The sequence below is a fragment of the Megalopta genalis genome, chromosome 3 (genome assembly GCF_051020955.1).
Source record: "Megalopta genalis isolate 19385.01 chromosome 3, iyMegGena1_principal, whole genome shotgun sequence".
Classification (NCBI taxonomy): Eukaryota; Metazoa; Arthropoda; class Insecta; order Hymenoptera; family Halictidae; genus Megalopta; species Megalopta genalis.
Genome location: NC_135015.1, coordinates 25,222,184 through 25,247,186, shown reverse-complemented (window position 1 = coordinate 25,247,186; position 25,003 = coordinate 25,222,184). Strand labels below are relative to the sequence as shown.

General features: G+C 41.9%; 1 protein-coding gene across 3 annotated transcripts in view; it reads right to left on the bottom strand.

Annotated features, from left to right (window-relative positions):
- msi (RNA-binding protein musashi) overlaps positions 1-25,003 on the bottom strand; it is a 241,959-nt gene that overhangs the window by 108,759 nt on the left and 108,197 nt on the right. For all 3 annotated transcript variants that reach the window (XM_076520488.1, XM_033473322.2, XM_033473323.2), the window contains one exon: positions 20,076-20,197. Coding sequence is in view for 2 of the 3 variants with exons in the window: in XM_033473322.2 (XP_033329213.1) it covers positions 20,076-20,131 (56 nt within the window). In the remaining variant the exon portion in view is untranslated. The remainder of the gene's footprint in view (positions 1-20,075; positions 20,198-25,003) is intronic.

Sequence of the window (25,003 nt, the reverse complement as noted above, 5' to 3'; positions counted from 1 at the left end):
CTGCCGGCCGGGTCGGGCCGTGCCGCGATTAAGCAGAAGGCCTCGCTACGAATTCTAAGCGGCCTTCGCCGGTTTAAATATCGCGGAAATTGAATCTATAAATTTGCTCGTTGCCATAAATTCCGCGATTTACCGCGCGTAAACTCGCTCTCGTTCGCGGGACCGAAACTGGGAACGGACGTGTCCAACGAGAAACAAAAGTGTACTCGAATAAAATACTGTTTCTGGCCGAGGGGGGATGGGGGGGGACGCCGGGAAAAACGTTTTGGAACGTATCGATATGCGGAATCTGACAGCGGCGTGGCCGCGCGGCGGCCTTCTCCCAATATTGAATTCGCGATAACAGCAATAACAATAATAACAATAATGATGACAGTAAATAATAATAACAATAATAATAATAATAATAATAATGATGATAATAAAAATAATAGTGATAATAATGACGATGATCATAAAAATAATAATGATAATAATGATAATAAAAATAATAGTGATAACAATGACGATGATCATAAAAATAATAGTGATAATAATGATAATAAAAATAATAGTGATAATAATGACGATGATCATAAAAATAATAATGATAGTAATGATGATGGTATAATAATAAAAATAATAATGTTGATAATAATAATAATGGTAGTAGTGATGATAATAATAATAAAAATAATAATGTTGATAATAATAATAATGGTAGTAGTGATGATAATAATAATAATACTGATAAGAATAAAAATAGCAATGATAGTAATGATAAATATAATAAGAATAATGATAATGTGGCAGTACCCAGCGATCACAAAATAAAAAGAAAATAAATAAAAAGAAATAATTTCTTCGATTTAACGAGTCTGACACACGATTGAAATTTCGAATGACATAACCTGTCCAGCATGAACGCTGTTCCTTTTTCAGTTCGAATCAAATTCTGATTTCTTGCCATCAGTATTTAACCCTTCACAGTCGGATGTTCCCTGAGAGGAGACACAATGAAAACTGTCCGATAATTATGCTACTCTCAAAATCAACGATTCTTGTTCTCCAAAATCTGTATCGACACAGTATTTCATCAAATTTTACCGAAACCGAGTGACGATTATCTCCAAACGTTCTATCATTTTCTATTTCCTGTGCGCGATCCGAGCGTCAATTAGGGAGAAATTTACACGGCACACGGATTTTTACAGTCGCGCACGCGTGCGTTATTTATCGAGAATCCCCGCGGCGAAGTAGCAGAGGCTGTTTCGGTCGGCCATCATAAATTGCAAAAGTGAATCGCGATTTGCCGCGCGATCATAGTCGCTTCCTCGGCGAAAGGCAGGCAATTCCAAGTTTGATTCGAGAAAAAGCGGCATTGAACGGTGCTCGCGAGACTCGTTATTTACCCCGGGAAACGGGACGCGAGATTACCTCTGCCGGCGTAAACCTCGGATCTATGGAGCCCCATAAAAGGAGAATACATCGGGGCTTCATCTCGTACAAGTTTCAGGCGACGTTTCCTCGTGACGAACTCCCGGATAGCGCATGTATCTTCCATGCCGGCGAATCACGGCGCGAAGTCGTTCCGATATGATTCCAGACTAGCTGGAGAACACGGAATATGTACCAAGAAATTGCTATACCTACGATTATTCCCGGCCAAGCCTCCGCACCCCGTTTCTCTGGACAGAGAGCGTGTCTTTGTCTCGGTGAATTCGCTCCAGAGTCGAAGACGCTTAATTACAGTTAATCGTCACGGTGAACCTGCTAACAATATCCAGGCGCACGATTTTAAAGGATATATAGAGTTCCGCGGAATTGTTTCTGATGTGAAGAAAATTGAGAGAAAACGTTATCGGACATAAAATATTAATTGTTGATTCAAACATAATTTTAAGAAGAGGGACAATGTATGAGAGCTATGAAATGTTACAAATAATTATTTGAAATACTTTTTTTAAACAGTTATTATTGCTTGAAATTCATTCAGTAATCATTACTTTTCTAAAGAAAAGGGACCTATGATGTCAGTTTCATTTTTTCGGAAAATGAATTCTACTAGTCTCAGTAACTGGTCCCAACATTTTGCTATCGACCTAAGTGGACCAGTTACTGAGACTAGTGGGATGGATTTCTGAAGAGATCCCAAAAATCCGGAAAGTGAATTCTACTAGTCTCAGTAACTGGTCCCAACATTTTGCTATCGACCTAAGTGGACCAGTTACTGAGACTAGTGGGATGGATTTCTGAAGAGATCCCAAAAATCCGGAAAGTGAATTCTACTAGTCTCAGTAACTGGTCCCAACATTTTGCTATCGACCTAAGTGGACCAGTTACTGAGACTAGTGGGATGGATTTCTGAAGAGATCCCAAAAATCCGGAAAATGAATTCTACTAGTCTCAGTAACTGGTCCCGCTAGGTCGACAGCAAAATTTTGGACCAGTTACGGAGACTAGTAGAATTCATTTTCCGGATTTTTTGGATATGTCTGGAAATCAATCCTACTAGTCTCAGTAACTGGTCCACTTAGGTCCACAGCAAAATTTTGGACCAGTTACTGAGACTAGTAGAATTCATTTCCCGAATTTTTGGGAGTTTGAAAGGATGTCATAAGGCATGTTGATCTAAGACTAAAATCAAGTTTTTTTTTAAGTTTTAGTCTTCCGTGAACATGCCTTATGAGATCCCTTCAAAGTCCCAAAAATTTGGGAAATAAATCCTACTAGTCTCAGTAACTGGTCCCGCTAGGTCGACAGCAAAATTTTGGACCAGTTACCGAGACTAGTAGAATTCATTTCCCGAAAAAATGAAACTGACATCATAGATCCCTTTTTTCAGGAAAGTAACGATTACTCAATCTAAAAATGCCGCTAGAATTAACAATTTATTATTAATTACCGAAATATAAATGCCTTTCGAAGCAGCGTTCGACAGGCAATTAATGAATTAAAATTGCGATTGCTGCTACTTGCAGAATAACAAAAAAAAAATATGGAATTCACTTTTGGGAGCTTACGGAAGCTTGTACGCTACAAAAATGTTCGAATTCGAAAAACAAGTTGCTGTAAAATGACGCGGGAACCGGGGAGAGCTCGGTTCCCGGCGCATTCCACGGCTAAATAGGTTAAGCGTGTGTTCGAGGGCGGCTCTGGCTAAGGGAAAGGCGAGAAGGTAGCCGAGAAAGAAGAGGAAGAAGAGACGAAAGAGGGACGGAGGAGGCGGACGAGGCCGGGGGTTGGGCCGTAAGTAGTAAAGTACGGGTTGTGTCTGGCGCGGGAGAGTCCGCCGTGCCGTGCCAGCCGGTGCACGTCGTCGTGACGAGAATGCGTGCGCGAGAACGATTCCTATCCCCGCCGCCATTTCGCGATTTACTGCTTACCGTTCGCCGTTTGCATCCACCACGCCCTCTTCCCTTTTCCATCCGGCGAAATTATTCGGCGAACAGAAACTGCCGGCGAACGAATCTGGCCGAGTTTCGTCGGGCCGCGCCGGATCTGCCGCGAAACAACAAGCTACGTTTCTTCGACCCTCGACGAAGCCTCTCTCCACCCCCCCTTTACACCCGTTCGACTGTTCCGTCGATCAACCCCTCGACGTACTTCGACCAGTCTCACTCGTGACCGTGATTTTTAATGATATTCTGTCAAGTGTGTATATCATTTTGTTTTTCTTCTTTTTTAAGGAAGAATAAAATTCTGTTTTCTTCACACTGATATTTGGGTCCTTTATATTATAAATAATGATATTCTATTATAATATATAATAATATATAATACGTGTAATACGTATAATAATATGTAATACGTATAATAATATATAATATAATTCTATTATACATAAAAGGGTTACACTAAATTATTCACAGACTATGCGATGTCTCATTTTTTTCTGTTTTTTTAAAATGGATTTATGTCGCTTTCAGAATAAATCGTCCATTTAAGCACCGAAGTAAGTGTAGACGTATTATAAATATCAATGTATAAATAATTAGATATACAAATATATAAATATATAAATATATAAATATACAAATATATAAAAATATTAATATACAAATATACAATTATATAAATATGTAAACATATAAATATATAAATAGACCGCGAAGATTTCGATGCAAAATAAAAATTGCCTGAACCAATCGCACAACACACAGAAGCTGCGTAGACGTTCCTTTCTTTCTCCGATTATTTCGTCGCGTTATTATTCCAGTTATTACTTCGTTTATTTCGAAACAGATGCAAGTTCCTTTTCCATGGCCATCTAACCATTTCAATATACAGGATGTACCAAAATTCGTGGTACAACCGAGCCAACGTCGATTCCGCACGAGAAAATAATCAACAAATTTGCCGTAACATTTTTTTATCCGCGCCTCCGTTACCGAGAAAATCGACTTTGTTCTTCGCCAAGGTAAATTTCCTGAAGGATTTTGGTGTCCTATTACAGTCCTCCGTCCGACATACAGCTCGTATACGAAGCGGCGAGACTTCTTTCAGGATTTTGTCCATCGACGGGGCTCACGGTGCGACTCTGCGTCGACGAGGAGGAAAACAGAGGTCGCGGGCAGGCACGCAGAAGCTTGCGAGCCGAGTCGGTGGCTCGATCCGGGATATCCTGGCAGGTATATCGCGCGACGAGATCGTTACCAAACAACCCTGTCGTACCATCGACTCTCCGGCCCCGTTTCGAGCTTGATACGGTATCGATTCGAGGAGGCCTAGAGACTCGCGGAGACGGCGGGACAGGGACGGAGAGAGCGCGCGAGCGAGAGAGCGAGCGACAGAGAAGAAAGAGCGAGCTAGAGAACGAGCGAGAGAGAGAGAGAGAGAGAGAGAGAGACGGAGGAAAAGGAAATAGGCAAAGAAGAAAGAATAGGCCGAGCGAATGGAGTTCGAGAACGAGACCGAGAAGGACGAAGGGAACCGGCGGCGGCAGAGGAGCGAAGAAAAAGAGAGCCACCGATAGAAACTCGGAGCGAGAGAGAGGGAAAGAGAGAGAGAGAGAGAGAGAGAGAAAGTAGTATTCTCCTCGCACGACAAAAGTACGGGTCTTCGTTACCCTTATCGGACACCGGAACCAGTATCGACAGCCCCGGGGTCATTCCGATCGAAGAATCGTCGGCGGAGGCCTCGGCGCCGAGCCGAGCCGAGCCGCGCCGCGTCGGCACGCTGCAAAACCGGAATTAGAAAAAGGTGACTGAAAATCTGGCCTACACACCCGCCGCGACGGCGATCGGTCTTTTCTCTCGTTAACGTCGCGCCCGTTCGGAGGGACGAGGCGACGGTATCAGGGCACACCGCGTCGACGATATCTCTGCCGTCGGGACGAAAGAAAGCGAAAAGCACACCGACTGTTTTGCGGATCGAATCGCATCGTGGTCAGCGATCGATTGTGTCGTCGGTGACTGTCGTGATTCTTGAACGTTTCGATAGCATCGATCTTCTTTTGTGATTTTTTTAATTCGCCTTGCTTAGTTTTTTGGCTGCGGACGATGCGTGTACATTTTATAAGGAAATGGGAATTTTATATTTCACAGAGAAAGATGCTGGAAATTCTTGTTAATTGACGCGCAGATTGGACAATTTCGGAATAAAAATGGACAGTTTGGAGAGGACGAAGAGGAGATACGATTATTGGAGCTTTGCGAGCCGTTTTTGTAGTTGTTGACTTAATATTAATTTGGTAGTTTAATAATAGTTTGATGGCTTAATGTTAATTTAATAGTTTAACAATAGTTTAATAGCTTAATATTAATTTTATAGTTTAACAATAGTTTAATAGCCTAATATTAATTTAATAGTTTAATAGCTTAATACTAATTTAATAGTTTAATAATAGTTTCATAGCTTAATAGTAGTTTAATAGTTTAATAATAGTTTAACCGCTTAATATTAATTTAGTAGTTTAACAATAGTTCAACAGCTTAATATTAATAGTTTAATAGTCTAATAATAGTACAACTTTAAATTCGTCGTACTAATTATTATATTTTATTTCAGTTCAATTTATTGTATTTCATTCTATTCTATGCTATTTTATTTCATCGTATAGTATGTTATATATGCTTGCAATTCGTAAGAAAACCATTAAAATTCATCTATAGAACATACATATATGTATATGCACTTCTCCTATAATTTAGGTTAAAATGCTCGTGAAAGGTATTCATAAATTTCGCACACTTTTAGAATAATTCCGTAGCAACTTGCCAAAATAGACTGCACCCGGTGCACAAAATACTGTCGGTTGTCCACGACGAGTATACTCGTCGTGGCATAAAATACCGCCACTCCTCCACGACGAGTATACTCGTCAAACCCAGCGGGGACTGGTTAAAGCCTCGGAATGCTGTTACCGTTTCGAGATCGATGCACTAATTTCCGTCGGAAATACCTAAAATCCCCCGATCGAGTCGCAAGGAATGCTCGAGCATGCTGACGGGCCGGCACCGGCCGCGCGGTGTCTCGCGATACGCGAGGATCGATGCGAGCGGCGGCGATTCGCGAGTTCGATATTCTCGTTCGCGGTTGCCTCCCGCGTTCCTTCCTGCCTTCCTTTCCCCCGTCCTCTCCCCTCCTCCACCCGGCCTCATCCTTATTTTCTCGACGATTTATTCGCAAACGACGAACGTATTACGGTCTCACGGACGACAGAGACATATCCAGGAGGGGAAGCGAGCGTTATCGGTGAAATGTCTGCCGGCCGGCTATTTATAGTCGACTTGATGGCACGAATGCACTCTTTAAACTCGCATTTCCGCGGTAAACGGAGAGGAACGGGGATCACGCAGAGAAAGCAAGCCATCCGTGCAGACGTTAATTCGAGCGTGTCGCCAGGTCTCAGGATATAGTATATTTCAGAGCGGTTTGAATTTTCGCCGGCTTTCACGGCATTTCCTCCCTCGAAACCGAACCGTTTGCCCGCTTTTCAATTTTTCCATTTGAAAAATCAACCGGAATCCTGTGACATCGGCGACGATCTACCGTCGGCTATCGCCACGCTCGAGCTCGCAATCGTTTGCCCAATTAATTAAGCTTTCTCCGTTGTACTATATCGTCTAGCGCACGTCGAACCGCACGGTATTGTAGCGGGACGATCTACGATCCGTCCACAGGGTGTTCCGAAAAGGTTCCCATGGACGCCCCAAATACTGTGCTGTTTCATAAAAGTAATAAAATGTAATATTCTTGTAGTGTTGTCGATAGTCCGAAGCTTACGAAAATGTTCAACGCTGCTTCTTGCTTCGAAAGGCATTTATATTTTAGTAATGAATAATAAATTGTAAATTCTAGCGGTATTTTCAGATCGAGAAAGCATTACTTTGCTGAAAAAGGGACCTATGATGGCATCCTCATTTTTTTGGAAAATTAATTCTACTAGTCTCAGTAACTGGTCCAAAATTTTGCTGTGGACCCAGGGGGACCGGCGGTTACTGAGACTAGTAGGATTCATTTCCAGACATATCTCAAAAATCCGGAAAATGAATTCTACTAGTCTCAGTAACTGGTCCAAAATTTTGCTGTAGAACTAGGGGGACCAGTTACTGAGACTAGTGGGATGGATTTCCAGACATATCCAAAAAATCCGGAAAATGAATTCTACTAGTCTCAGTAACTGGTCCAAAATTTTGCTATCCACCTAGCGGGACCAGTTACTGAGGCTAGTAGAATTCATTTTCCGAAAAAATGACAGTGCCATCATAGGTCGCTTTTTTAGCAAAATAATGCTTTCTCAACCTAAAAATACCGCTAGAATTAACAATTTATTATTAATAAACGTTTTCATAAGCTTCTGAATATCGAAAAGCAATAACTGAATTAAAATTGCGATTGCTGCTACTTGCACGTAGCTAGTAATAGCACTTAATAATAATTATTGTTATTATTATTATTATTATTATTATTATTATTATTATTATTATTATTAACACATTGGCCCACATTCTAGGAGTCTATCGAAGGTAGCAAATCTCGTAAGTCGAACTTATAGAGCGGTCCGCCGAAAATGAAATCGGCTTTTACGATCCCGCGAAAGTTCGACTATGAATGAGAGAAGGAAACGTCGTCGGGCGATGCAATTTCGGGTGTTTAATTCGACAGCGAGTTATCGTTATCGCCCGACGGAGAAAGGAGCGTCGAATGGAGTAGCGCGGAAGGAACGCCGGCATCAGCATCAGGCCGCCAGCGGGCTTTATAATTCAGTATCGTCTATTTGCTCGGGCGAAATCGCGGCAGCGTGGCAGGCAACGCGTTTCAACGAGAAGAGCTGCTCTTACGAGGCTGCGAACCACCTTTACAACTCCCCCGGGACCGGAAGAATCATGGTTTCGTAAACACAGTGGCCCGTTTCGCCGCGATGAATCCTTGCTCTCGCGTCTTTGCCGTATCTCTCGTCGAGTCTTATCGGTGCTCCGGCTCTCTCGCTCTCTCTTGCTCTCTCTGGCTCTCTTCTGCTCTCTCTGGCTCTCTCTTTCTTTTGCCCTCTCTCTCTTTTGCTCTCTTTCTCCTTTGATCTCTCTCCTTTTTGCTCCCTCTCCTTTTTGTTCTCTCTCCCTTTTGCTCTCTTTCCTTTTTGCTTCCTCTCGCTCTCTCTTTCCTTTGCCCTCTCTCTCTCTTTTGCTCTCTCTCTCTCTCTCTCTCTTTCTCTCTCTCTCTTTGCTCTGCTTCAACCCATTTTCCATCAACCGAAAACTGAATTTTCCCGAACGCAATCACATAGCTTTTCAATCCTTTGAAACGCTTTCGCCGGAGTCAGCAACAGAACTGCGGCGAGACGCCGAAGAAATTACTTACGCGGTCTCCTAATACACGAATTTAAGTGTTCAATAAGCCGCTGAACGAAGAATCGGAAGTGAAAACCGATGAGTTTTTACAGACAGCAGAGATTTCACGCAATTTTTTGGTATCGCTTTCGGTTCTCGAAGCGGTCACCAAAAAGCCTCGAAAATGCAACGGTTCGTTCAAACCGTTGCAACTTCGCGGCAAAAAATCGCAACGGCGTTCCCTTTTTTTTAAATTGAAGCGAAAGGATCGAACTTCGTTCCGCTGCAAACGGCATCTCCGACAAAAATTTTAGCAAGTCCGTGCACTTCGTCCAATTTGATTTCGTCGAACTTTCGTCGATTTTCAATGCGACGAACATGGCCTCGCATTCGAGAAGTTAAAGTGGCGAGGTTGCACGAAACGGAGAATCCAGAAAGGCTGTCTTAAAGCAGAGGTTCCAAGCTTTAATTTAAGAAAAAAGCCGTCGTTCTACGACGATTTCTCGCGAAGTTGTCGCCGGTCGAAGTTGACCTATTTTTATCGAATATGTCTCTGTGCTATAAATTTTCACGAGCAGGGTTTATAAAAATATATACGTATAAATAATGTAAATATATAAAGCTGTTGCAAGGTATATATATATTGAATAAGAATATCTTCTAGCCGAGGAGAAGAAGCGACTGATCGAACTTCTGATATCGCAGTCCCTAGAACCATCGAATACAGAACGTTGCTAATGTATATTGTTCTATAACAAGAACAAAATTGGATTTATGTACACGAACTCCGTATTATTTCACTATATTTCTATTTCTCGATTTTTATTATTTGATTGACTTCCGCGAGGAAGTTTCTAGAAAACATTTCTCGCAGAAATATTCTCCGAATTTCCTTAAATGCGCGAGAAAAAGCATCCAAAAACCAGCGATTTCGACCGGTTTGATAGTTCCAGCGCCCGACGACGATTCACCTGTCTATTTTTGCAGCCGATCGGCGCTTCGCACAGTCGGCGAACGTGTTAAAGTTTATCGGTCGGAAGAGGAGATCGGCGTCGAGAGCGGCCGGCGAAACTGGAACACTTTCCGCGATCGATCCCATCGATTCCGCGGCGCTCGCCGCGCGCTTATTATCGCCGCCACTCTCTTCCCCCGCCCCCTCCACCCTTATAATTATAATGTAATTAATTTCGTTATTCTGCAATTGATACGGCACGAGCGCGCGTCGTCGCGCGCCTTGTTACTCGCGAGCGTAATTGAGACGAGCCGCGCGCGATATATACGTGCTCCTCCTCTTTCCGCGAGGACGGATCGAGCACCCTCGCGGACCCGCTCCGGAACGCTGCGCGTAATTATCGCCTGCGCGAGTCGTATACACCGACGGATCGGCGCGCTACTTCGGCCTGGAGAACCGTCCCCGAAACGAAAATCACTTCCGTTCCCGGCAAAAAGTCTGCCGGTGAATTGATTCACCGGGGGCGGCACGCGTTCTTCAACATTTAGATCGCCGCTGCGACCGAGTCACCGACGTTCCACCTCCTATTTGGGGAAATAGTTCAATTTCGTCTAACCTGATCTGAGATCAGAACTATTGAGAGAAAAATATTCAGTGAGAACGATTATTTATGGTGCAATCTATGGCGGGAACAATCGTGCAATTTCGTTAATGTTAAGTTCAGTATGGTTTTATAACTAGTTTCTTTACATTTCTCTCTGTTTTTGATATTCGTTATATAAGTTATTAGATTTTAAATTATTTTGTTCTATTTTATTTTATTTTATTCTATTTTATATGAATAGACTGCGGATTTTTATAATAATAATAAAATTTCGTTAATGTTAAGTTCAATTAAGTAATGTTAAGTTCAGTATGGTTTTATAACGTTTCTTTACATTTCTCCCTGTTTTTGATATTCGTTATATAAGTTATTAGATTTTATTTTATTTTGTTCTATTTAATTTTATTTGAATTTATTTTCTTTTCTTTTCTTTTATTCTCCTCTATTTTATTTTATTCTATTTTATATAAGTAGACTGCGGATTTTTATAATAATAATAAATTGTACAACGAATTTAACGTTATACTATTATTAAACTATTCAATTAACATTAAGCTATTAAACTACTATTAAACTATTATACTCTGATATTAAACTATTAAACTCTGATATTAAACTATTAAACTATTATTAAAGTATTAATCAATTACTTACTTGTTAATGATAGTTAGTAATTGATTAATACTTTAATAATAGTTTAATAGTTTAATATCAGAGTTCAATAGTTTAATAGTAGTTTAATAGCTTAATGTCACTAAAACTATCATTAACAAGTATTAGTAACTATTATCAACTACTATTTTCAATTATTAATACTATGCAGCTTAACAACAATATACTTGATTTTCTACCAACGCAGCGTTGCAAATAAATATCATTTCGATCGTCTTTCTTTCAAACCGATTTTCAGAGAAACGACAAATTATTTTCACGGTTCGATTATCCGTCCGAATCGAACTCTTCGACGTCGCGATTCGGAATCGATCGTGGAGCCGATATCTTTTTTCCTTTTTTTCGAAAGAGTCGTCCCCCCGTCCCTAATGGAGACGGGAACAATAAGACAGCGGATCGATCGCGGACATCGAAGGGCGGCGCACCGTAGCACGGCGCACTCGTGTTACAGGGCTCGTTCGCGGTGCATCTCGCCTATGGATTTTAGGTCAGCGAGCCTCCGTCGTCTTACGCGGTGAAAAATTGCGAGTCAGCTTCTAGGGTATTCCGTCGAAATCGCTCGCGGCTGTAATTAAAACACGGGGCTGCGCGGCAGCTGCGGCTGCTGCGGCGGCGTCCAACTATCGGGAATTCTTTTCACCCCTTCGACAAGCCCGACACCGTGCCGGCGGTGCAGGCGCGCGCGCGGGCGTGATTCGCGGCCCGCGATCATCGCATTCTTTCGAATTTCTTGCCCGTATAAAAATATCGCGCTCGTCGAAACAACCGCGAGGGGTGAGGGCGAGGGGGTTTGGGGGTAACGAAGCGCGCCGCATCATCCCCCGGCATCCGCCGGGAACATGGGATAAAAAAAAATATCGTTTCGCCGAAGTTTCGGAATTTTTGGAAGTTCCGGATATTTTGGAATTTTGCTCGGTCGGTGCACACTGTGCGAGCTTAATTTGCTCGGATTTATTTCGCTATTTTCTATCTACGAGTCTGTCTATTGTATCGAGGCACGGGCTCATGTTGAATTATACAATATGTTTAATATATAGTATAATATACAGTGTATTATAGTAGTATTATATATAATACTATATAGTAGTAGTAGTAGTAATATTATATATAATACTATATAGTAGTAGTAGTAATATTATATATAATACTATATAGTAGTATTTATTTTTAGTAGTATATATAGTAGTATTATATTATATATATATAATACTACATAGTAATATATACAGTATATTTTAACGTAGAATATATAAAAATTATGAAATATAAAATATAAAATACTACGGTTGAAATATTCGACTCCGTTAATTAACTTGACTTTAATTATAGTCTAGAGACTTTGATGGAATCCAGTAGTTTTTTCAGTGAGATTCAACAATTATATCTTCTACAGAATGATTTCTGCGACTATTTCTATAATTAGTTTAGTATGAGGTTAGATTGAATTTTAGACGAATTCCGACGTAAATTTATGCCGCATTTGATTTTCAATAGAAATTCGATTAAACTGATTCTAGATGGGATGGGGGATGGGGGGTGATATTATCAATGAAACGGGGTTTTAATACAAATTTGATTTGTAATGAAGTTTTGATATGAATTTCGATTCGATTTCAGTTGAATTCCGACGGAAATTTGGCGATAAAGACTAGCAGCTGTTGAAATTCAACCATATATATATTCTTAATAAAATCTGTGTAAACCCAAAGAACAGTTAACAAACAGCGTTATTATTCGAATAATTTTACAAACTCTAAACTCATATAATAAATTATACGAATAAAGAAATACGCGAATAAATTATTCGAAAATAGTTCATCCGAATTAATCGGCGACGATGAAATTGCTAATAAAATAAATAAAAAGAAAGAAAATCGCGTCTCGTATTTGCCGAGGCCGAGGAGAAGCAGTCGCAGAGCAGTCCGATGCGATATCTCGTAGCATCGACGAAGCCTATCGTTGCAGGCTGCCGGTCGGTCGATCTGCAAACGCTGAGCCGCTTCCAAGGGATTATGGCTGCGCGCATCCTCGCCGTGCAATATTCACGATAACGTCGCCGCGACACAGAAACGCTGTTCGGGCGGTATCACGTGCACGAAACTCCTACGTATGTATTTCGTCATTTTCTACCAAATCATTTCGCAACATTCTATTTTCAGTACTGCGGAACGAGTCGAATCGCGGACACCGGTTAACGCGATATCACCGCGCGGAGATACGTGTGCACCCTTTCCAAAGAAACTTGCACAGAATTCGTAACTCGTTTCTTGACGATCTTTATCAAGATCGGTACTCTTGTGTTTTCGATTCTGTTATCTGAGATAAATCTATAAGACAAGAAAATAAAATAGAGCAACAAAATGAAATAAAATAGAATAGATAAAATAGATAAAATAGAATAGAAATAGAAATAGATAAAATTAGACAAGAAAATAAAATAAAATAGGTAAAATAAATAAAATAAAATAAATAAAATAGATAAAATAAGACAATAAAATAAGATAAAATAGGACAAGAAAATACAATAAAATAGAATAGATAAAATAAAACAAGAAAATATAATAAAATAGAATAGATAAAGTAGAACAAGAAAATAAAATAAAATAAAATAGAATAGATAAAGTAAAACAAGAAAATAAAATAAAATAAAATAACTAAAATAAAATAAAGTAGAATAGATCGCGTAGATAAAAAATAACAGGAAAATAAAATTAAATAGAATAGAATAAAGTACAATAATTTGCACCACAGATTTAGAATTACACTACTACTGCGCCGACGTAATATCTCTTGCTAACTAATAGGTCCCGGCGTTTATCTATAGAGACCGTCTGGCCGGTCGGAATACGTTCCGTGTCGCGTGTCGCGTCGAAAGCGGGTCTCGAACGTAAACAACCGAGGGCGGGTTTGACATTAGAAGATTTTCGCCGCCCACCCACGTCGTTATACCAGGCAGCGACGAATTCCCGCGCGGCGTGGGTGCACCTGCCGTGCACCCGTGAAGCGATTTAGCACCGGTGACCGGTTCAACGTGGCCGGCGGAGGCCCGCGCCGACACTGTCGTGTCCCCTCCTTGAATGAATCCACGAAAATAGTCCGCGCCGACAGCTGCCTCGGGCGCGCAATAAAGTGGCCGACCACCGAGAGGCAACCCAGAGAGAGAGAGAGAGAGAGAGAGAGAGAGAGAGAGAGAGAGAGAGAGAGAGAGAAAGAAAGAGAGAGAGAGTTCCGACCCGGACAGAGCACAGTTAATAACGGGTAATTGAGCTTATTATCGTATCCGTTTAGCGGTGAATTATGACCGCAACACAGCCGGAGAATTCGATCAGAATTATCGGCCGCGCGGATGTACACCCGCGCGTCCGCAAACGAATCTCCGTTAATCTCTGCCCGCGGAATGATTGATACGCTCGATTAACGATCGACCTAATACGAATTTTCCGAAAGCACTCTCCGGGCTTGCTCACAAAAGGAATCGTTGAGCGGGGGACCGACCGCCGCGCGGAACACCGTTCTCGAGCCGCGGATGAAAAATGTAACGATCGCCGGACAGAAATTATTTCTGTATCCGGGCGGGAAAATGGTCCGGTTTGCCGCTGGAAAACGGTCCGCGCGCGGATCTTCCTCGTCGGACACACGCACGCACGCACGCACTTGCGCTGGCCCCTGTACTTCGGGGCCTTTTCCTTTGACGTTTTGCTTCCCGAGGATCTAATTATCCCGACGAGGAGATCGACGAATCGCACGGTGCCGCGGTTGTTGGCGTTCGGAAATAAGGAACGTCGATTTCGAAGATGTTGCATTTGCTTTCCCATTCGATCCTGTTAACTTCTTAATTGTTAAGGAGGTGAAATAGGTAATATAAGACAAGAAAATAAAAGAAAATAGAATAGAATAGAATAGCTAAAAAAAAACAAGAAAAAATATAAAATAGAATAGATAAAGTAAAACGAGAAAATAGAATAGAATAGAATAGAATAGAATAGAATAGATAAAATAAAACAAGAAAATAAAACAAAATAGATAAAATCAGACAAGAAAATAAAATAGAATAGAATAGATAAAATAAAACAAGAAAATAAAATGAAATGGATCAAATAGATAAAAAATAACGAGAAAATAAAATAAAATAGACAGCGGATCATTATGCTAGATACAAATTTCCCAAGACGAAGCAGGATTTAAATAAGGACGACTTCCATCTTTAAATAACCTTGGCAACTTGCAAATAGCGTACCCCAACACTATTAAATTTTTCGTACATCCTCGCAATTTTATATACCTCGGCGGCTCGTTCTTGCCATAAATGCACAAAATCCGCAGTCCAGTAATAACATTCATTTCTATTAATCAAAGAAGAAAGAAGTTCTTTCTGCTGAAAACGAAGTTTCGAGAGCCTCGTAGCCTCTTCACAATGGCCCCGTCGCACAACAGAGGCATAAATTACTATAATCCGGAGCCGGCGTACGGCTCTCGTTGTGGTCACGGTTCGCGGATCACGATCAAGACCGAGCCCATACACGACGCTCGTCCGACAAGCGGGTCCCGCAGAAGCCCGATGATTACCGTTTTCCTCGTTCGATCCACCGAATCCCGGCGCGCGGCGTAGGTCAGGAGACAAAGGAAGTCTGCGAAGAAAGAGTTAATCGCGGCTTCCTGGCTGTCCTGTCGAGCAGGAGTGCACAGCGCGGAAAAAAAGGGACGGCGACGGGGAGAGCGGCTCCGTTTGTAAAATTGCGACGCGCTTCCCTTGAAAAGGGGGCTTTAATCAAAAGTTCGCGAGCAGTACATTGGGAGAGGGAGAGAGAGAGAGAGAGAGAGAGAGAGAGAGAGAGAGAGAGACGGGAAACGACGGATGCCGGAGAGCCCCAGTTTTTTATCCGAACTCGCGTCCAACCTTTCTCGTGGGGGCGTTCGTACGGCTGGCAGCGATCACGCATTGTCCGTCTTCACTTTGTTCCTCGTATCGACTGCTAACCCTTGCCGAGAGCCAGGCCAAGCTCGAGACGTCCGGATGTGTCCGGCATTCGAACGCGAACTTTGAAAAATCGAGTCGCGGCCGCTGCCACAGCGCAGACGTCGAGGCACGAAATTCGTGAAAGTCGCTGCTTCATATTTGTACGATATTACAGTGAACGGTAAAACCGAGTCAATACCTCTTCTAAAATGGTACATAGAACTCTTTCAAAACTGGTCTAAAAGACTTGAATTATAATTCGTGCTTCTACGTCGACGTATAATTGACACATAAAATAATAATTGAAGCATAAAACGTATAATATAGAAAACAAGTGCGTCGACACGGGTAAAAGGAACGCTTTGATTCGTCGAGAACTTCGGACGTCGGTTTAACGGGCACAGTAATCGAGGCACAGTAATCGAGCTAACCGCGCGCGGTATCGGTGCGAAAATTTGAAGAACACGCGAGGCGTCGTGAGAGAGAGAGAGAGAGAGAGAGAGTTTCCGTGTCCCATCCAGCAAGAAAGTCCGAAGCAGCCTTTTATCGCGGGATTACACCGCTCCGGTTCATCCGAGCAGAGAAAAGCCTCGCGACCTGGCCGAAATTCGGTCCGCGCCAATTACCGTGCGCGTGGAACGTGTCTCGTCCTCTTTGAAGCGTATTTCGGGCTTTTCGTTACGCGCAACAATGGCCCGCGCCCGCTTTCTTTGCCCCATTATGCCTCTCCACCGACGCTTCCGCTATTTTCTGGCCGCGCGAGGCCGCCGCTATAAGGTGGATTCGGATGGTGCCCAGATTCTACCGACAATGGCCAGAAATGGCAACCACTGGAAGAAACGTCCCCGAACCAATCTCCGTTTTGTGGCACGAACACCCAGACAGAGGCATTTGTTTCGCCCGGTGACGGGTCCATCGAGTATTTCATAGACGCCCTTTACAATTTTAAGTTAACGTTGGTTTGAGCTAGAACAATGGATCGTAAAATGCTGTTTTGAAACTAGAATACTGTGTTAATATTCGCTGATTTTGTTTCGGAGTGCCTACATTTTTGGTAGAAATTATAGTTGCTCTATGCATTTTATTCGAACAACAGTGCGAATTAATTTTAGGAATGAAATTCTATTCGAACGTCTCGAATAAATTCGTTGTATAAGTTTGTCGAATTGAATATCATTCGAACGATAATTCGAATGAGTTTGTAGAATTGAATATCATTCGAATGATAATTCGAATAAATTTGTCGAATTGAATATCATTCGAACGATAACTCGAATAAATTTGTCGAATTGAATATTATTCGAACGATAATTCGAATAAATTTATCGAATTGAATATCATTCGAACGATAATTCGAATAAGTTTGTCGAATTGAATATCATTCGAACAATAATTCGAATAAGTTTTTTCGAATTGAATATCATTCGAACGATAATTCGAATGAGTTTGTAGAATTGAATATCATTCGAACGATAACTCGAATAAATTTCTCGAATTGAATATCATTCGAACGATAATTCGAATAAATTTCTCGAATTGAATTTCATTCCGGCCGATCTTTCGAACGAATTCTTCGGATAAAGTTTTATCGAGCGCAGCCAATTATTCGAACGAAGTTTTATCGAGTGTAGTCAATTAATCGAATACAAGTTTCATCGGGTGTAGTCAATTATTCGAATGAATTTCCGCTCGGATAACTTTTCAATTACATCGTACCAGGCCAATGAAATGTTCCACAAACGAATATGCGTACGAATAAATTCTCGAATAACAGTATCGATATCGATCGCACGTATCGGCACACTGCTCCAGCACTTCGACGTCTCGCGAGACGACGTCCGAGCATCGTTGCGCTTCGACGTCGAATTTCACCGGTTCTTTCGCGGCCCAAGGTTATCCGGTGTTGCGACAGCCGAATATCCTCGTTTGCTGGCCGACCAGTCGATGAAACAAGCTAACGAAGTTCAAGGATCGCGGTCGTCGATAATTAAGGCCGCTATCGGAACCCCGCTGGAGCCTGTACGGACGATCTCGTCGGGAGTCCCCGGCGCTGATCGATCAAAGACAAGCTTTTGGCTTCGGATCAAGAATTCGGTCGGGTCGAGGGTAATTGCATCGCGGAGCCTGGGCGGTACAAAAATTACGAGGCACCCTGGAAATCGATGTCCGAGGGGTATCGACGACCGGCGGCGAACGTCGCCGCTGGAGAATCGATTAGGCGCGCGTTCGCGAATGGTAACGATTTAACAAAGGGCCTGGCCGATTGAGATGGCCGAAAGCGCCCTTAGAGGTTTTTTTCAAATAACTATTATACCGTCCGATAGTTGCTGCAGTCATTCACGTTCGCGAACGTGTCGACTTTTTCGGTCGCTTCGTCGCGATCCTTTCGCGTGCGAAGATTGTTTCTCGGGCGTCGTTCTACCCTTAGCCGCGAGACGGCTGTTCTACCCTTAGCCGAGAGACGTCTACCACTCCAAAGCCAGAGAATCGAAAGGCGTAGAGGACTCGATCCTCTTCTCACACACACCAGACTGCATGCACTACTTAGGACAGATCTACGTCCAACGAAGCTTCCAACGGGACACTACGGGACGCTGGAACACGCTGACACGCGGCTAACACGTTGGATCCGCAGGATCTCCAAAATCTAAATCCCTTGGCTGCCAATTTGAGCTCGGACTTACGTACATTTGCATGTACAGGGTGTCCTATTGTTATGTGAATATTCGGAACGGGGCGATTCCTGAAGTCATTTCGAGTAACTTTTTCCTTGGCGAAAATGCAATCCGCGGATTCGTTCGCGAGTTATTAACGAAAAACAGTGACCAATGAGGGGCGAGCTCGGCTCGGCCGGTGAGCGGAACTGGGCTTCGTTCGATGGTTGTATAAACAATTATAAACAAACTTGACGACACGGTAGAATCTTGATTATCCCAGCCAAACAGAGTAACGCAAGTGTTCGGATAGTAGAACAGTTACTAAATTACAGTGCGAGATATCAAGTTGATTAATTTATACAGCGAATTGTTTTATATGCGAGTTGTAAAATGGCTCGCGAGTTGCGAGATTTGATTTACACGAGAATCGTTGTTTAATATTTGTTTTAATGTTCGCATTCGAAGGGTCGGATAATCGAGGTTCCACAGTGTCCAAATTATTTTGACACGTGACACGACAATTTTTACCGTTGCCTCGAAGTCACCACTCGACTGTAAAGGGTTAAATGAAGCCAAAAAATATCGCGACCCTCATTTCTTTTTTAAAAATAAAAGCAGCAGTTGCTGTCGCGACTTATAAATTCTAGATAAATTTTATTATATTGTATTTTATTATTTATCGTATCTCGTTGCATCGTATTTTATTATTATATTTTTACTGGATCGAAATAACTTTTGTATTTTTCGAATTCTTTGGTGTCTCGAAATTGTCGCATCTCTGAGACATTATACAGCGAACTCTCCCCAATTGCCGCTCAGATCGCGCACAAAACTGGACAATTTGGAAAGAGGAGACACGATTGTTCGAGCCTTGCGACTCGTTCTTCATAGTCATCGACGATCGGTCGCTATGAAAACGAGTCGCGAGGCTCGGGCAATCGTGTCTCCTCTCCCCAAATTGTTCAGTTCCGTGGACAACCTGAGCGTCGATTAGAGAGACATTACTGTACCAGCTAAGCGTCAATTAGAGAGACTTTTTTACTGTATTGCCCGGATTTCTCATCGCATCTTTAAAGATGGAGAGCTATCGACGTGCATTATGCCATCGATAATTTCCATAAACTATCTAACGAACTCGTCGGAACTAACTCGTCGGAACTCGTCGGAACTCGTCGGAAATGAAGGCATTCGTTTGTCCTGTCTTGGACGGGTCCAACGTGTTAACGAAGGGAGACGATCGACGCTACAAGGCAAAGGGGTCGGCGCGAGAACGATCCACGGTCCATTGGATCTCGAGCGGAGTCGTTCGATCGGCGATCTTCCGATCCGCGGTTTTTAATCGGAGAGCGGCCGTCCGCTCGAAGCCGCTTCCGACAATCGCCGCGCGGCGGGCCCGCAGTCTCGGCGAGACTTTTTAAGAGGTCTCCTTCTGCCGTTCACGATCGCGAAACGCGCGACAGCCTGTTATCGCAAAGCGACTTACCAGTTCTCCAGGATGCCGACGTTCGAGAAGTTCGGTGGAAAGCTCGCGGCCGCCATCGGTGGTCGCGGCTGCGCCCTGTCCGTCCTGTCACTTCCGGTGCTCCTTAGTGCTGCGACGCGTCCCTGCAATCGCAAAAGACGAGCCATTAAGTACTGCTGCTCCCTTCGAGGCTCTACCCATCCTCCCCATCCTTCTCTGCTATGCACTGGGTGTCTTCGAAATTACTTCACTGGGAAACGAAGCGGTTCGGTAGATTCTCGCATGGATGACTCGATGGTCGCAAGAGGAAACGTCGAGGATCACATTTTTTTCATTTTTGAGACAGGGTGTGGTTGTCCTAATTTCTGTGCTTGTCCCAATTTCTGTGTCTCCGGATTAAAACGTGTAGAAAAAGAAAGGCTTTTTGTATAGATTGATGATTTATATTTGTTTTTATCACGTTTATCAAGCAGCGCGCAAGATTTGGAGCGAAGCATCGCATTGTTCACGCGCTAAAATGTAGCAAATAGTTTTTAATCGATGCTGTACGGCAGTTCTGACGAGTTCAGGTAGCATGACAGAATTTCCATCATTTTTTAAGATTAGAAATTGACAGAATTGACAGAATTTCCATCATTTTTTAAAATTAGAAATTGATAGAATTGACAGAATTTCCATCATTTTTTAAAATTAGAAATTGATAGAATTGACAGAATTTCCATCATTTTTTAAAATTAGAAATTTTCGCATATGTGAGAAGAAAATTTGTAAATGAATCTCGTAGAATTTGTAAATAATTTCGGCTAAGTGCATACGATATAATAAAACGATTTCTGTACAAATGTTGCTTTTAGAGAGAATTATATTTTTGTTATTTATTATAGTTTTCTTTATATAATTATTTTCTTATGTTATTATTATATATTATATACTTATAAATATAAATAAATTATATAAGAAAATTGCTATTACATTAATATTATAAATATATATTTTCTTATATTATATTTTTCTTTACATAATTATTATTTATTTTATTCTTTATGTAATTATCTTTGGCGTAAAAATGCCGGCAGTTTAATGGCTAAAGCACATTCCCTCTCTCTCTCTCTCTCTCTCTCTCTCTCTCTCTCTCTCCCTCTCCCTCTCCTGAACTTCTTCGCAAGTTTACGAGGCATCGCGGAAATGTTTATGCAAAACTGTCGTCTCCGTCGTTATTTATAGCGTCGCGCGGCGTATATCACGGCTCTCCCGGTTTTTAAGGAAACGGCAATTAAGGGAACGCCGCATATTAACGGCAGCCGGCAGTCTCCCCGTAAATGAAACTGCACGAATCGGTTTGATGTTGCGTCTCGATTCGCGCGCGATTCTCGCTCCGGAATAGAATCTCGTTACGATTTTAACGCGATATCGACCGGCACCGAATCCGGGAACAATGGACCGTACACGAGACCAGCCCGGAGCACCGCCGAGAAAGCAGTTTCCCCCGGTAACAATCCTCTCCTCTCCTCTCCTCTCCGCGCCGCTTCTTCTTCGCGCGTCGTCGCCGTCGTCTCCCTTCTCTCACTCATTCCTTCTGCATTTCGCCATTCCCATTTTTCCGCGTAAATCTTCGTCCCTGTTTCAGAGCTGAGCATTGTTCGAATTGTTTCGAGGAAATATTTGCCGAAGACAATCGGTCGAACCGGGCCTTCGGTCGAATACGTTTTATTCGAGCAACATTCGGTCGTTGTTCGTGACAAATTGTTCTAGATATTTGTTCGGAATACATTTTTCTAGGTATTTATTTGTAATATAAATTGTTCTAGATATTATTTATTCGGAATCAATTTTTCTAAGTATTTATTCGTAATGTAAATTGTTCTAGATATTTGTTCGGAATACATTTTTCTAGGTATTTATTTGTAATACAAATTGTTCTAGATATTTGTTTGTAACAAATTGTTCTAGGTATTTATTTGTAATATAAATTGTTCTAGATATTATTTATTCGGAATAAATTTTTCTAGGTATTTATTTGTAATACAAATTGTTCTAGATATTTGTTTGTAACAAATTGTTCTAGGTATTTATTTGTAATATAAATTGTTCTAGATATTATTTATTCGGAATAAATTTTTCTAGGTATTTATTTGTAATACAAATTGTTCTAGATATTTGTTTGTAACAAATTGTTCTAGGTATTTATTTGTAATATAAATTGTTCTAGATATTATTTATTCGGAATAAATTTTTCTAGGTATTTATTTGTAATATAAATTGTTCTAGATATTTGTTCGTCACAAATTGTCCTAGGAATTTATTTGTAATATAAATTGTTCCAGCTATTTGTTCGTAACAAACTGTTCTAGCTATTTATTAAATTGCTCCAGTTATTTATTCGTGATAAATTATTCTATAATTATTATTCCAATATAAAGAATTATTCGAATAATTTGTCATTCATTGCTCTCGCAACAAATCGTTCTACTTATTCGAACAAAGAATTATTCGCAAAAACAACAATCAGCCATTATTCGTAAAAAATTATGCACTCTATTTATCCGAATAACGTTTACTCATCGTTCGCACCAAATTGTTGCATCTATTTATTCGCAATTTTATTCGCAACAAAATCATTCGATCTATAAATTCGAATAATTCCTTATTTCATTCGCAATAAATTCGTAATCATTTTATTCCTAACAAATCATTATTAAAACTTACGATCTACCCTCAACGATATTATTCACCGTCAATTGTCACGACGAACTCGAAAATCCACCCTCAACGCACACGACATTCTCTAAGGGCTGATTCAAACAACGAATCCCAGTTTCGATTCGAAGATACCTTTCTTCGAAGTTTTACTTTTCTTTCGAGTTTCGAAGCTCGGACGAGGGGTTCCCGCCGCAAAGGGGAACGGAAGGTGGTAAAATCGACGGAGAAATTACCGCGTCGGCCGGACCAGTGTCGCGTGCGACGCGACTCCAACGGCGGCTGTTTCGGCCGGATAAAAGGCGAATGGCTGTGGGAAACCGAGGCCGATGGATGAAGGAACGCGTCGCGACGCCCATCGGAGCCGCGGGACGAAGGAGACCCAGCGAGTCGCGGATGGCTAAAGAACCGGGGTGGGTGGATAGAATGAAAGTAGGCGAGAGGGATGGAGAAAGGCGACTGATAGGGTGGAAGGGGGTTGGACGGGCTGAGGGAGTCTGGTGGGAGTCCATTAACGAGTGCCGTTTTCATACCTCTTCTATGCCACCCACCCTCTCCCTCTCCCCCTTCCCCCTCTCTCTCACTCTCTCTCTCTCTCGCTCGCTTTCTGCATCAGCGTCGGTCTCTTGGTCTCGCTCGGCAGCCGCTCCTCACCCTCTTATCTCGTCTCTCTTGCTGTTTGAAAGAGCACCTACCAGCACAATAGATCGTTCATTACCGATACCGGGTGCCGGTGCGACGCAGACCCGACCGAAAGTAGAAAGATAATAATGCGGGAAAGGAAGAGCGTCGAAGGCGCGCCCGCGCGTCTCTCCGCGAGAGAGTATATTCCGCCGAGACCGCGCGCGCGCGCGCGGTTCGACGCGGTAAATGCCGAGAATGTATCGCGAAACGGATTCCGCGGACCGCCGTTCTTCTCTAACGAACTGCCGCGCGCATACGAGGCGGCCGCGGAGCCACCGGAGGCACCGGAAATCTACCTGTAACGCGAGACTTGGGTGCAAGGGTTTCCCGCCGCAGCTGTCGGCTCAGATCGCTTCTCGGCTCTCGGATACAGCGAACAGCCGGCGAACAGTTGGCGAACGCGAAGGTATTCGAACGGCTGTTTTAACAGTAGAATTAGAGAAATCAGTCGAATTCGGTGGTCCTTCAATATTTTGTATTTTACAGTTACTGGTATTATGGATACATTTTTTTCGTGTTCAAATATACATATTTTGTGGTTTGTATAGGTTTAAGATATTTTATACTTTGTACAGATTTTTAAAATTGGTTATACTGCGTGTACGTTTAAAGCTGTTTGTATTTTGTACGCATTTAAAACAGTTCATGTTTTGTGTATGTTTGAAACAGTTTATAGTTTGTGTATGTTTGGAATACTTTATATTTTGCATACATATAAATCAATTTATATTTTGTATACACATTTAAAACACTTTATATATTGTGTTACATTTAAATCAGTTTATATTTTGCATACATTTAAAACAGTTTATATTCTGTATACATTTGCATCAATTTATATTTTGAATACATTTAAAACACTTCATATATTTTATTACATTTGAATCAGTTTATATTTTGCATACATTTAAAACAGCTTATATTCTGTATAAATGTAAATCAATTTATAGTTTGTATACATTTAAAACAGTTTACATCCTGTATACACATTTAAAATAGTTTATGTATAGTATACAATTCAGATTAGTTGACATATTGTATAAATTTAAACTAGCTTGTAAAACAAAACAGAGCAGAATAGAAATGACGAGGCAAATGATGTGGACATTATACGACTGAAAATGAACTAAAATGATAGAAATTGCTACTAATATGAAGTGACACAGGCGCTGCAATTGGGACAGGCACAGCAATTGGTACAACTGTCCTACAGCATTCAATTGTACCAAGTTTCTTGCACACTTTTTCTCGCGAATCGAGTCAAATGGAAGATAGCTATCCTCGAAAACACGTTGCAATATTAGCGAGTCCAACAGCATCATGCCGACGCGGTGCGGCGCGACGCGGCGCGGCGCGTCAGTCTAAAGCTCTCTCGCGCGCTCGCTCCCGAGAACTGTATGCAAATTCCACAGGAGCTGGAATGTTTCTCGGCGCGATCCAAATTAACCGGCTAATGGGAAAATTATTTGGCCGATTGCTCCGTTCCGCGCGATAATGAACGGGATCATCTCGCGAGTTACGCGGAATTTCATAGCGGTCGCCGGGATCGTCTTCGTCGGGGAGGATTA